This window comes from Sphaerodactylus townsendi, linkage group LG07, assembly GCF_021028975.2.
Source record: "Sphaerodactylus townsendi isolate TG3544 linkage group LG07, MPM_Stown_v2.3, whole genome shotgun sequence".
In the NCBI taxonomy this organism is placed as follows: Eukaryota; Metazoa; Chordata; class Lepidosauria; order Squamata; family Sphaerodactylidae; genus Sphaerodactylus; species Sphaerodactylus townsendi.
Genome location: NC_059431.1, coordinates 118,273,619 through 118,284,893, shown reverse-complemented (window position 1 = coordinate 118,284,893; position 11,275 = coordinate 118,273,619). Strand labels below are relative to the sequence as shown.

The 11,275-nt window shown below is 47.1% G+C and overlaps 1 protein-coding gene across 1 annotated transcript in view; it reads left to right on the top strand.

The window, feature by feature from the left end:
- Nucleotides 1–9,509: 9,509 nt before the first annotated feature.
- The window catches only part of PIK3AP1 (phosphoinositide-3-kinase adaptor protein 1), a 68,244-nt gene continuing 66,478 nt past the window's right edge, over nucleotides 9,510–11,275 (top strand). Inside the window, exon 1 of the mRNA XM_048504453.1 lies at nucleotides 9,510–9,716. Within this exon, the coding sequence (XP_048360410.1) occupies nucleotides 9,698–9,716 (19 nt within the window). The 5' untranslated portion in view covers nucleotides 9,510–9,697. The remainder of the gene's footprint in view (nucleotides 9,717–11,275) is intronic.

Below are 11,275 nucleotides of genomic sequence, written 5' to 3'. Positions count from 1 at the left end.
CACAAGGACAACTATCCGGAGGTGTATCCTCACCAAAGATAAGACCTGGATGTCTTGGAAGAAGAAGCTTAATTTATTTATTTATATATTAGACAGGGGTCACTGCTATCAGTCACAGACCAGGAAAGGGATTTGGGCGTCTTAGTTGATAGTTCCATGGGAATGTCAACTCAATGCATGGCAGCTGTGAAAAAGGCAAACTCTATGCTGGGGATCATTAGGAAAGGAGTTGATAATAAAACTGCAAAGACTGTCATGCCCTTATATAAAGCAGTGGTGCGACAGCACTTGGAGGACTGTGTCCAGTTCTGGTCGCCGCATCTCAAAAAGGATATTGAAGAGATAGAAAAAGTGCAGAGAAAGGCAACGAGGATGATTGAGGGACTGGAGCACCTTCCTTATGGGGAGAGGCTGCAGTGTTTGGGACCCCTTAGTTTGGAGAGGAGACGGCTGAGGGGGGATATGACTGAAGTCTATAAAATTATGCATGGGGCAGAAAATGTTGACAGACAGAATTTTTTCTTTCTTTCTCACAATACCAGGGGGCATTCATTGAAAATGCTGGGGGGGGGGGGGGGTTAGGACTAATAAAAGGAAACACTTCTTCACGCAACGTGTGATTGGTGTTTGGAATATGCTGCCACAGGAGGTGGTGATGGCCACTAACCTGGATAGCCACTAACCTGATGGCCACTAACCTGGATAGCTTTAAAAGGGGCTTGGACAGATTTATGGAGGAGAAGTCGATCTATGGCTACCAATCTTGATACTCCTTGGTCTCAGATTGCAAATGCCTTAGCAGACCAGGTGCTCGGGAGCAGCAGCAGCAGCAGAAGGCCATTGCTTTCACCTCCTGCATGTAAGCTCCCAAAGGCACCTGGTGGGCCACTGCGAGTAGCAGAGAGCTGGACTAGATGGACTCTGGTCTGATCCAGCTGGCTTGTTCTTATGTTCTTATTTCAGCTTTGGCAGCAATGAGCACATGCAGAGGCAGGCTGCCCTTAGAGCAGAGGTTCTTTATTGTAATTTCAAGCTCTTTCCAGGCCAGACCCCGCTGGGCAGAGCCAAGCACAGATCTTTTATACAGTTTTAATCAAAGGAAGGGAGGAAGGGGGCAGTCCCCAACAACACAATACAAAACAATCTAAAACAAAGAGGAACATTAAAACCACAAAGCCAGAGTCCTGAGGAGGAGAACAGTCTTTTGCCTGTGCTGATGAGATTAAGTCCCAGGCTACACCTTCTGGCCTGAGGCTTGTGCCTTGAGATTCTGTCAAAGGAAAATTCAAATAATCCAATGGGCCTTGAGACTTTGTCAGTGGAAAGTTCAAATAATCCAATAGGTCTTGAGGTTCTCCCAGTGGAAAGTTCAAATAGTCCAATGGGAAGTAGGGTGACATCTTCCGAACGGCCAAGGCACACCTTAATCCCATCACTTGTAAATCCAAAAAGTATTTTGTCTGTGTTGATGGGTTTACCTGCCAGGCAAGTGACAGGAGGGTGTTGTCCAGTTACATATCCTGGTTGACTTCTAAAAGTCTGTCTCAAGCAAGGTAATAATACAAGCAAAGCAATATCAATGTAATACCAAGGAATCTACAATGTATCTAAAGGTATATATATATCAAAAATAAAGACAAGAAAAGAGTTATTTGAGTAATATCCTTATTTCTATGCCTACTTCTTTAAAAGTCTAAACAATTGCATTCTTCCAGGCAGATGCTTGGATTGGCTTCATGGGGGAGAAACTTAAAGACCTAAACAAATCCTTTATTAGTACTCACACACACACACACATATAGGGTCAGGGTTCAACAGGATATATTTCTAATCAATTCTGGGGGCTCACTGGTTACAGATCCACGATTTCATGGCACCTCAGTGGTGCAAAAACATGGATGTCAAGCACAGATCTTTGTGGATGGTGGGGATTTTTGTTCCAGGTCACCCCAAATTCACTATGAAATCACATCACATGCCTGTAACTCCAAATCTGACTACAGAAATCACAGATCTACCATATTGTGGTTCCACAATGGCACAAAAAATTTGTTGGTCTTAAAGGTACCTCGGGAATCAAAGTTTTTCATTTCATGTGCATTCCAAAGATTCCCTGCAAAAGAAGTTGTGTTCACTAACATTTTGGAGTTCCATGAGATGGATAGCATGAAGGTGACCTCGTAGATATCATATGTTTGGATTTCATTAGGAACCACACCAGACTGTAGGCACAGAGAAAGGGAAAGGGATTTTAATTCGATAAGTAAGTAAGGTTATTCTCCCCCCCCCATTAGTTTTCTTATAATGGGGAGGTGGCAACCATAAAGCTGCTGACAAAAGAATTCAGGCAGACCTTAATGCTTACTGTTCTTTTACTGTTGCTAACCAGACTTGTAACAACCCTGAAGAATGCCCCTTGTTCGCAATTCCAAAGAATATGTGAGCTAAACTGTTTTTTTGAGGTCTCAATGTTTCTAACAGTACCTTGAAGTTGCCCTTTTCAGATACATGCTTAGGCTCCTTTGTCTGGAAAAATAGGGCAACTAACGAACTAATACTGATAAAGGTAAACACAGGGCCTTAGTTCACCAAACGTCAATGGGTGACATACTGACATCTTCCAATAAGGATTTTAGCCAGCCCCAAATGTTTTGGGGAAAGGGAAAATCTCTACCTTTCTACATGATTGATGGATGATGTGGGCATTTTGGGGTGTATTCTTTTCTGCCATTTTAATGTTTTTTACCCTATAAAAGTAAGAACCCGCTGCCATTTTAGCGCGGCTCCTCTGATGCTGTCTTGCCCGTTGTTGGCCGAATAAAACACTTCTTTGATTTTATTCTTTGCCGGCTTGAGCTTTTTGGGCTTAAATTTCTTAACTCGTTACCCCGTTGTAACAAGACTACTAATTAACCTTACCAGCCAAAGGATAAAAGAATAGGCCCTCTGATGGATTACATATTGGTCAAGCAACAGACAGCAAAGGGCTGGAGTGGACAGTTCTCTCCATGGAAGAAAGTGAGCAGACGGCCCCAACAAGAATCAGAAATGGTAGTAATTCATATATTTTCTATTTTTTCCATCCCTTTTCATAATTATATTTAAACAGTTTCTCTTTCCGATGAGTTATAGTTACTCCCAAATATTTTATTCTCTTTTTCACTAACTTTTAATCTAACAGTTTCTTTTCAATGTTTACCCCTAAAATTTCTGTTTTTTTTCCATATTAACCGTCAACCCTGAATACTTTTGAAAATCCTCTAATATTATTTTTAACTCTTTCATTGTATCTACAGGGTTGACTGTTATTAAAAGTATGTCATCTGCAAATAAGATCAACCTTATCTCTTCCTGATTCACTTTATCACCCTTAATTCTACCATTGTTTCTGATTCTTTCTGCTAGAAATTCCATTGCCATTGCAAACAATGCAGGTGACAATGGACAACCTTGTTTTACTCCTCTTTCAGGGGGTGCCCTGGCCGTCCCTTTGTAAGGCAGGAAGTTTGGGACATCAAAAGTCTGCCAACGGAGCAGAGAGCCAAAATGGGAGATCAGTGCTTTGCACCGGCTTGGATTGGAGCGCTTGGCCACATTCACCCACCCACCCACCCACCCTTTGCGTCTGGTCCTGTGGCCTTTAAGTACTGAGGCAGCAGTTGGCTGGGTGGGTGGGTGGGTGGGTGGGGAGAAAGAGTGGAAGGTCATGCCTATCTGCCTCCGTGCTCTCCTGCCCAAATGCCAAGTAGTTCCCAGGTTAGCAGCCACATTGGGAGTGGACAAGCTCCGGAACTGCGAGCAACCTCACCTCTGTCCCAAGTCAGAGTGCAGCACACAAAATGAGACTACATGCCAGGTTGCTACTGGGGTGTTACCGCCCAGGAAAATAGCCAAAATATTTTCCTGAGTCAAGTTACCTGACTACACTGGCTCCAGGTCAGGACACAGAGACCTGTTTGGTTCAGAAGCCTCCATAAGGCTTGCAAAGAACATATGTATGTGATTGTGCCAATATTCTACATGGTTTCCCTCTTGCCTCTGCCCTTTTAAGATGTAATAAAAGCCCCTTTAGTGTTGAATTTATGATTTGCCCGCTGTTTAGGATTATATTTTAGCTAGTTCTCAAGTTGGTTTTAGGTTTTGTTGTTGTTAATTTAGGAAATTCTTATGTGTTTGTACTGTATTGAAGACTCTCTAAGGTTTTCTCAAATGTTTAAGGGTAGAAATTTTATTTTTGATATTTGTGTTTGTCAGTAAAAGCAGTAGCCTGTAGAAGCTGATATTAAGGGACAAGGAAGTTAGTCCTGGAATTCAGCTTTGAATTCAGCTTAGACCAACACCCAGCCGACTTCTTAGCAAAGACAAAGACCCCTTTGGTGTTGCAAATTAAATCTGATGGCAGCACCCAGAGGTCCCAGCCTGGAAGATTCTCCTGCCCGAGCTTTCACCACCGCTTCCGAATAAAATACTTTGCCTTGAAGAAACACCGCCTTCCTGCACCTCACTACGTTGCTGGAGCTGAAATCACTTATTGTTACCCGAGCAGCAGCGGTAACAGGGGCAAACATGCCAAGGGTGCCCTGAAACAGAGGCACGTCCCTCAGCAGGGCCAAAGGCAGAGTGCCGCCGCTGCCACAGGCCGAGGCACATAGCAAGTCAGCCTTGACCAGGGTGCAGTGGCCCTGACCCAGGGAAGGGAGTATGGTGGTTGCAGCGATGAGGGGCATCTGGGACAGCCAGAGCCTTCCCCCACAGAAAGGCCACCCGTACTTCCAGGTCCTGCCTCCTCAAGGGCCAAGCCCTTGGCCTCCTCCCCTTCTTCTGCCTTCCCTGAGTCCTGCTCCAAGGACAGGGTCTGTGCTGACTCATGGGGGCAGATTGCGGGGATGGCAGGCGCAAAGGCAGTGCAGCTGGAGGCAGAAGCCGTGACTTCAGAGGATCGCCTCCAGCCCTTCTGAAGACCACTCTTTCTGAAGGATAAAGATCTGTGGGGCAAGTTGTCACCTAATGTTGCTGTCACAAAGTGATGAATACATGTCTGTATGGAGGGAATTAAACCTTTAAAAATTTGTTTTAAGTACTTCTGTGCTGCCATTCCCAACTTCAAGCAAGCTTACAACTTAGACTCACACAATGCATTTCCTTCTTTCGTTCCTTTGAATTCATATTTCAACTATAGATACCATATTTGATAGTAAACATAACCATCACTTTTATAAACAGTTTATTGATGGCTAATTAATGGTTATTAGATGTACAGTAAACCTTTATTAGGCATAAATAATTCTGCATACAGTATGTTTGTATGATAAACAACAATACAACGAGGAATCCAGTACACTAAGTTAGGATGAATTATACATAAACTTTCTGGAGATCTATTGTGATATCCATATGTTAATTAAAACCAATTTGAATGACTTCTCATGTTTATTACAATGACTTGGGCCTCAGACATTAAATCAATGTAATTTAGATGGTTTGATACATCGAGGGACACATTTTAGTACCGTCTTTGAGATATTACTTCCGCTAGATATGTAGCGACCCTAAAGGTTATCTCAGAAGATGCATCACTAAGTAAATACTTCACTACATAAGCCGAAGGCAAATTTGTTTTAGCTTTAATAATCGGGATTATATAGTGACTACGTAATGCAGAGTGTAGCTGACATTCTAGGAGGATATGCTGTATTGTATCCACGGCATTTACAGAGCATGGGCATAGTCTGTCAGCGAATAAAACACCTTGAAATCTCCCGATTGTAACTTTAGAAGGAAAGGCGTTTACTCTGGCAAGCATAAATGCTCTGCGACGACATGGACTGTCGAGACTATAGAAGTATTTTGCTATCTTCCCATGTAGGATGGGTAGGTTTAGAAAACCTGGGGAACATACTGCAGGTTGTACTGGGTGAAGGGACTGAAATTCCATATCAATCAGTCTTTGGCTGAGCAATCTAAATATATATTCCTCGTTAAGAGGTTCGAGAAATTCCAGATAGAATCCTAGAGTTCTTATTTTGGATTCAATATGGAATAAACAGGTTATTAGATGCTATAAGCATATTGCAGATACTTAAAAATTATCTTACCAAAAAAATGATTTTTGCAAGCTTGGCCAGAGGACATTCTGTCTCCAGGGAGGGAAGGAATTCACCTACCAGAGCATAAATGTCGGTGACAGAGCAAGATGTTAACCCAGCATTGCAAAGGCGATGTGAATATTAAAGGTTAGAACCCTTGAGGGCTGAGAAAATATAAGTGGTGGTCATGTAAACGCACAAATTATTTATTTCTATTTCCCCCCCTCAGTCTTTTTCAAGAAAATCACAAATGCAATCCTTGTTCGTATTTCCTGCTGCTATGAAGTGTCTCCCACTTGTGAGTGGGTAAGGTTGTGACTGTAGAGATTTTTTAAAAAATTTATCAACAAAAGAAGACAGGTAAAGAAAATTAACAATTAATTGAACCCAAAAATCGCGTCATACACCAAAAGACGGAGGTTGAACTAATCCAATATGTACAGTTTCATTTTCACAAACTCAAACACATAGATTCATATGGAACAATAATATATTTATCCAACTGATAAGTATTTGAACTTGTCAGCTCTGAGGAGAGACAAAAACACTTGTATATGTCAGTTAAGAAATGTGAAAAAGGAAAAAGAAAGAAATTACTCTTCTCCTGAGGAAGACATCTACAAAAACGCATTTTGAAACGCATGAGGCGTTTGAGATTGACTTTACAAAACATTACTGAAATGGATAAGACATTGACTTTATGAAACATTGCAGAAATGGATATGTTCGTCCTCATATGAGAACACATTGAGTATATGACTTGCTTTCAGTTTGATGAACCATGTTTTTGGGTCTATCATTCATTGAATACTTATCAGTTGGATAAATATATTATTGTTCCATATGAATCTATGTGTTTGAATTTGTGAAAATGAAGCTGTACATGTTGGATTAGTTTAACCTCCGTCTTTTGGTGTGTGACGCTATTTTTGGGTTCAATTATTTGTTACGTTACACACAGTGGGATCTGAGTGTTAGAAAGAAAATTAACAGCAATAGCAATAATAATATATTTTAAAAATTATTAGAATGGATCTGCATTTATGATCCTCAAGTAATATAGATCCACCTATGATTAAAAAATAAAAGAGATAAAAAAGAAAATAAACAAAAGATTAATGAGGAGAAAAACAAAGGAAAGGGGGAGGCTGTTTCCAATAGCTCAACAGATCACGCACACTGCTGATTCTGGATTTTTTTTTTCAGAACTCGTGGGCTAAAATCCAGATCCTTCCAATCCACCAGTCAAATTTAAGGTCCAAAATATTTGGGGAGCCAAGTGGCCCCTTCCGCACACGCAAAATAATGCGTTTTCAAACCACTTTCACAACTGTTTGCAAGTGGATTTTGCTATTCCGCACAGCTTCAAAGAGCACAGAAAGCAGTTTGAAAGTGGATTATTCTGCATGTGCGGAATGAGCCAAGAACGAAGAAAACTTGCTCTAAGGCCGACAAAAATAGCCTGTCTCAGCAGCGTGTAGCCTGGGAGCACTCAGAGGCTCAACCAGAGTGAAAAACCCTTCCACCAGAAGTCTCCTCCGCTGGAAAGGTTTTTCTGCTGAGCACCACCTCTTCAGGCAAGGAGTTGTCTGGCTTTTTATTTGCACCTGCTTTGACAGATGCTGCCTGGCCTGCTGCCTTGCTTGGGGTCCTGCCGCACAGTTTCTGGGCTTGCCAAGCTCTAGGTGGCGCCCAGAGACCGAGCCGGCGCAGCAACTGACGACATCCCGTAGGTAAGGGCGGGTTCTCGGGTTTGAACCCCCCCATTCATGTCCGAAGCTCCGCCCACCCGTTTGTGGGTTTTTAAAACATTTTAGTGTTTTTTGGGTTTTGGCCTGCAGGGGGCGCATTGTTTAGGCTAGCTGCAGCACTAAACTTTCAGGAATTGTTTGGGGGACTCTCCTGATGATACTGCCCAGGTTTGTTGAGGTTTGGTTAAGGGGGTCCAAAGTTATGGACTCCCAAAGGGGGTGCCCCCTTCCTCCATTGTTTCCAATGGGAGCTAATAGGAGATGGGGGCTACACCTTTCAGGGTCCATAACTTTGGACCCCCTGAACCAAACTTCACCAAACCTGGGTGGTATCATTAGGAGAGTCTCCTGAAAGTTTGGTGCTTCTAGCTTAACACTTGCACTCCTGACAGCAGGCACCCCCAAAATCTCCCTGGATTCTCCTTTTAAATCCACCCCCTTTGGCATGGATTTAAAGGGAGAATCTGAGGTCCTCAGTTTAGAAGAAGAAGAGTTTGGATTTATATCCCCCCTTTCTCTCCTGTAGGAGACTCAAAGGGGCTTACAAGCTCCTTGCCCTTCCCCCCTCACAACAAACACCCTGTGAGGTAGGTGGGGCTGAGAGAGCTCCGAGAAGCTGTGACTAGCCCAAGGTCACCTGGCTGGCATGTGTGGGAGTGCACAGGCTAATCTGAGTTCCCCAGATCAGCCTCCACAGCTCAAGCGGCAGAGCAGGGAATCAACGGTTCCTCCAAATTAGAATGCACCTGCTCTTAACCACTACACCACAATGAAAGTGATGCTGTTTCAGGGTGGGGGATAATCCACCCCAAAACAGCATCACTTTCAACGTTGTTTAACTGGGGACCCCAGATTCTCCCTTTAAGGTGGATTTAAAGGGAGAATTTGGGCTCTCTAGTTTAAACACCATTGAAAGTGATGCTGTTTGGGGGTGGATTCCAGCATCACAGCAGCTGCGGGGGGGCGGGGGGGGGCCCCTCAGATTTTGCACCAGGCTCCATTTTCCGTAGCTATGCCTCTGCCGGCTGGGCGACCAGCTGGTGGAGGGCAGGGGAGGGGAGTCTGCTGTCCTGGCCTCCCAGAGCTGCTTGCAGTGGTGGCGAACCTTTGGCACTCCAGATGTTATGGACTACAATTCCCATCGGCCCCTGCCAGCTTGCCAATTGGCTGTGCTGGTGGGGGGGTGATGGGAATTGTAGTCCATAACATCTAATAGATATAAGGTTCGCCACTCACAGTGCTCTTAAAACCAAGGAATTGGGGAGGCATTGGCCATGCCCTGGAGCCAAGGGTGGGGAGGCGATAATGGCCATGCCCACAGGGGGGCAGGTGCGGGGAGTGGCTAGCCCCCCATAAAAATCTATACCTACGTCCCTGTCCCGGCCGATGAGGAGAACTGCTTGCCCGGGGGAGGGATGGGGGCAGTGGTGGGATCCAACATTTTTAATAACAGGTTCCGATGGTGGTGGGATTCAAACAGTGGCGCCGCCGCCACACACGCACCCCAAGTCCCTCTTGGGCAGGGAGGTTGCTTGAGTAAGCCCTTCTGGGCACTCAGAAAAAAAATTAGTAGCCACTTCTAGAGAAGTGGTGAGAACTGGTTGGATCCCACCTCTGGGCGGGGGGGGGGGCGGTCCGTGGGGGCAATTTGGGCCCCGACCTCCCTCCAGGAATTCCCGCCCCGCTGTTGGCACCTCTCGCGACCTCCTCCTTGGGCGGGCGCCTACAGCTGCCTCCGCCCCCTCCCCGCCGGCCGGCCGGCCTCCTCTGCAGGGGAGGAAGTGCGCACGGCCGCGGCGCCCCGGGCGGCAGAGACGGGACCCCCGGGCGAGCGGCGCTTTGCCGTCGGGCCGGCCGGGCATGGCGGCGGCGGTCTCAGGTAGGCTCCCTGCCGGCCCAGGTACAGCCGGCCGCGCCGTCGGGGAGGGGAGGCGGGGGCGCCGTCGGGTCTGGTGCGCGGAGCGGCGATTGGGCGCCCGCCCCCTTCTGGGGTGGGGGTTGCGAATGAGCCCCCCCCCCCGGGTGGAGGAGGCGAGGAACTTTTCCCCTCCCCCCGTGCGTGGAGGGTCCAAAGAGCGCTTCTGTAGGGTCGTTGGCACGATCATCAACCTGCTGTGGGCGGGTGCGGAGGAGCCCGCCTTTCTCCGGGGCCCCCAGGCGGGCGGCTTGTGAGGGCGAGCGGCGCCCTCCCCTCCCCGCTGGCCGGCAGAAGAAAGGGGGTCTCCCCCTCCCCCCAGGACCCCTGCGGTGGGGTGGGGGGGCTGCTTCGGGGATGGGGCCGCAGCAGCAACTCGCGGGGCTCTCTTAAAAGTCTTGCTCAAAAGACAAACAGCCGCGGGAGCTACACAGGGCAGCCGAGAAGAACTCTGTGCCGACGGGAAACGGAGCCTTTCTAGCCTGCCCAGCGGAGCCAGCAGGGCCGCCGTTCCCTTTCTGCCCCTCCTGGGCCATCTTGTCGTGTGCGGCTCCACTTCCTCTTGTGTTTCGAATTGGGAAGTCCCGCTTGATCAGTAATGAGGGGGGGGGGGTGGCTTGTTGCCGCTGGACCCGGTGATGGATGGCCCCCCTGAGGGAGGGGGGAGACTGGGGGCAGGCAGACCCAGGCTCAAACCCCTCCTCTGCTGTGGAAGCAGCTCACAGGGGGATCTTGGGCCAGTGGCAGACACTTGGCCTAGCCCCCCCTCGCAGGGTTGTTGTGAGCAAGGAGCACAAAAAGTCAGCTGCTTTGGGTCCCCATTTGGGAAGACATGGACAGCAGAAATGAACAAGTGGATGCATGAATGTACACGGCCTGAGTGAGATGGAATTAGAGGAGGAGGAGGAGGAGGAGGAGGAGGTCCATCGCTGGCTGCTGGCTAAAATGAGCCTCCATATGCAGAAGTATTAAACCTCGTGGATGCTGAGGCTGAGATGCATCATCATTTTTTTGGGGGGGGGGAGGCGCTTGGGTCTCTGTTTTGTTTCTGTTGTTTGGAGACAGCCTTTCTCACTGAAACCCAAGGTGGACAATCCAGATAATGCCAACAGCGGCTTGGGGAAAAAGGCATTCGTATTATTCAAAACGAAATGTCAAATAATGTGGAAAACGCGCTGTTCTGTTCAGCTGCCGATAACAACCCAGCGGGGGCCCTGTGTGTACCAATCTGAGTCTACAATTCCATTTCACAGCAGACCCACGGAGAGTGTATTCTTGTAGTCTAACCAGTGTAGATTCAGGTGTCCAGGTTGGGCAAGCCTGTGCCCTCCAGGGCAACTAGTTGCCCACTGTGTGAGACAGGATCAGCTGATCTGTGAGCCACAGAAGTCCTCCCACTCCCCAACCATCCAAATTCCCCCCACCCCCACCCCCACCCCCCCCACCCCCACCCCCACCCCCACCCCCACCCCAATATTCCTGCTGGTACTCCTCTTTATCCTAACCTCATATCAGCATCTGCC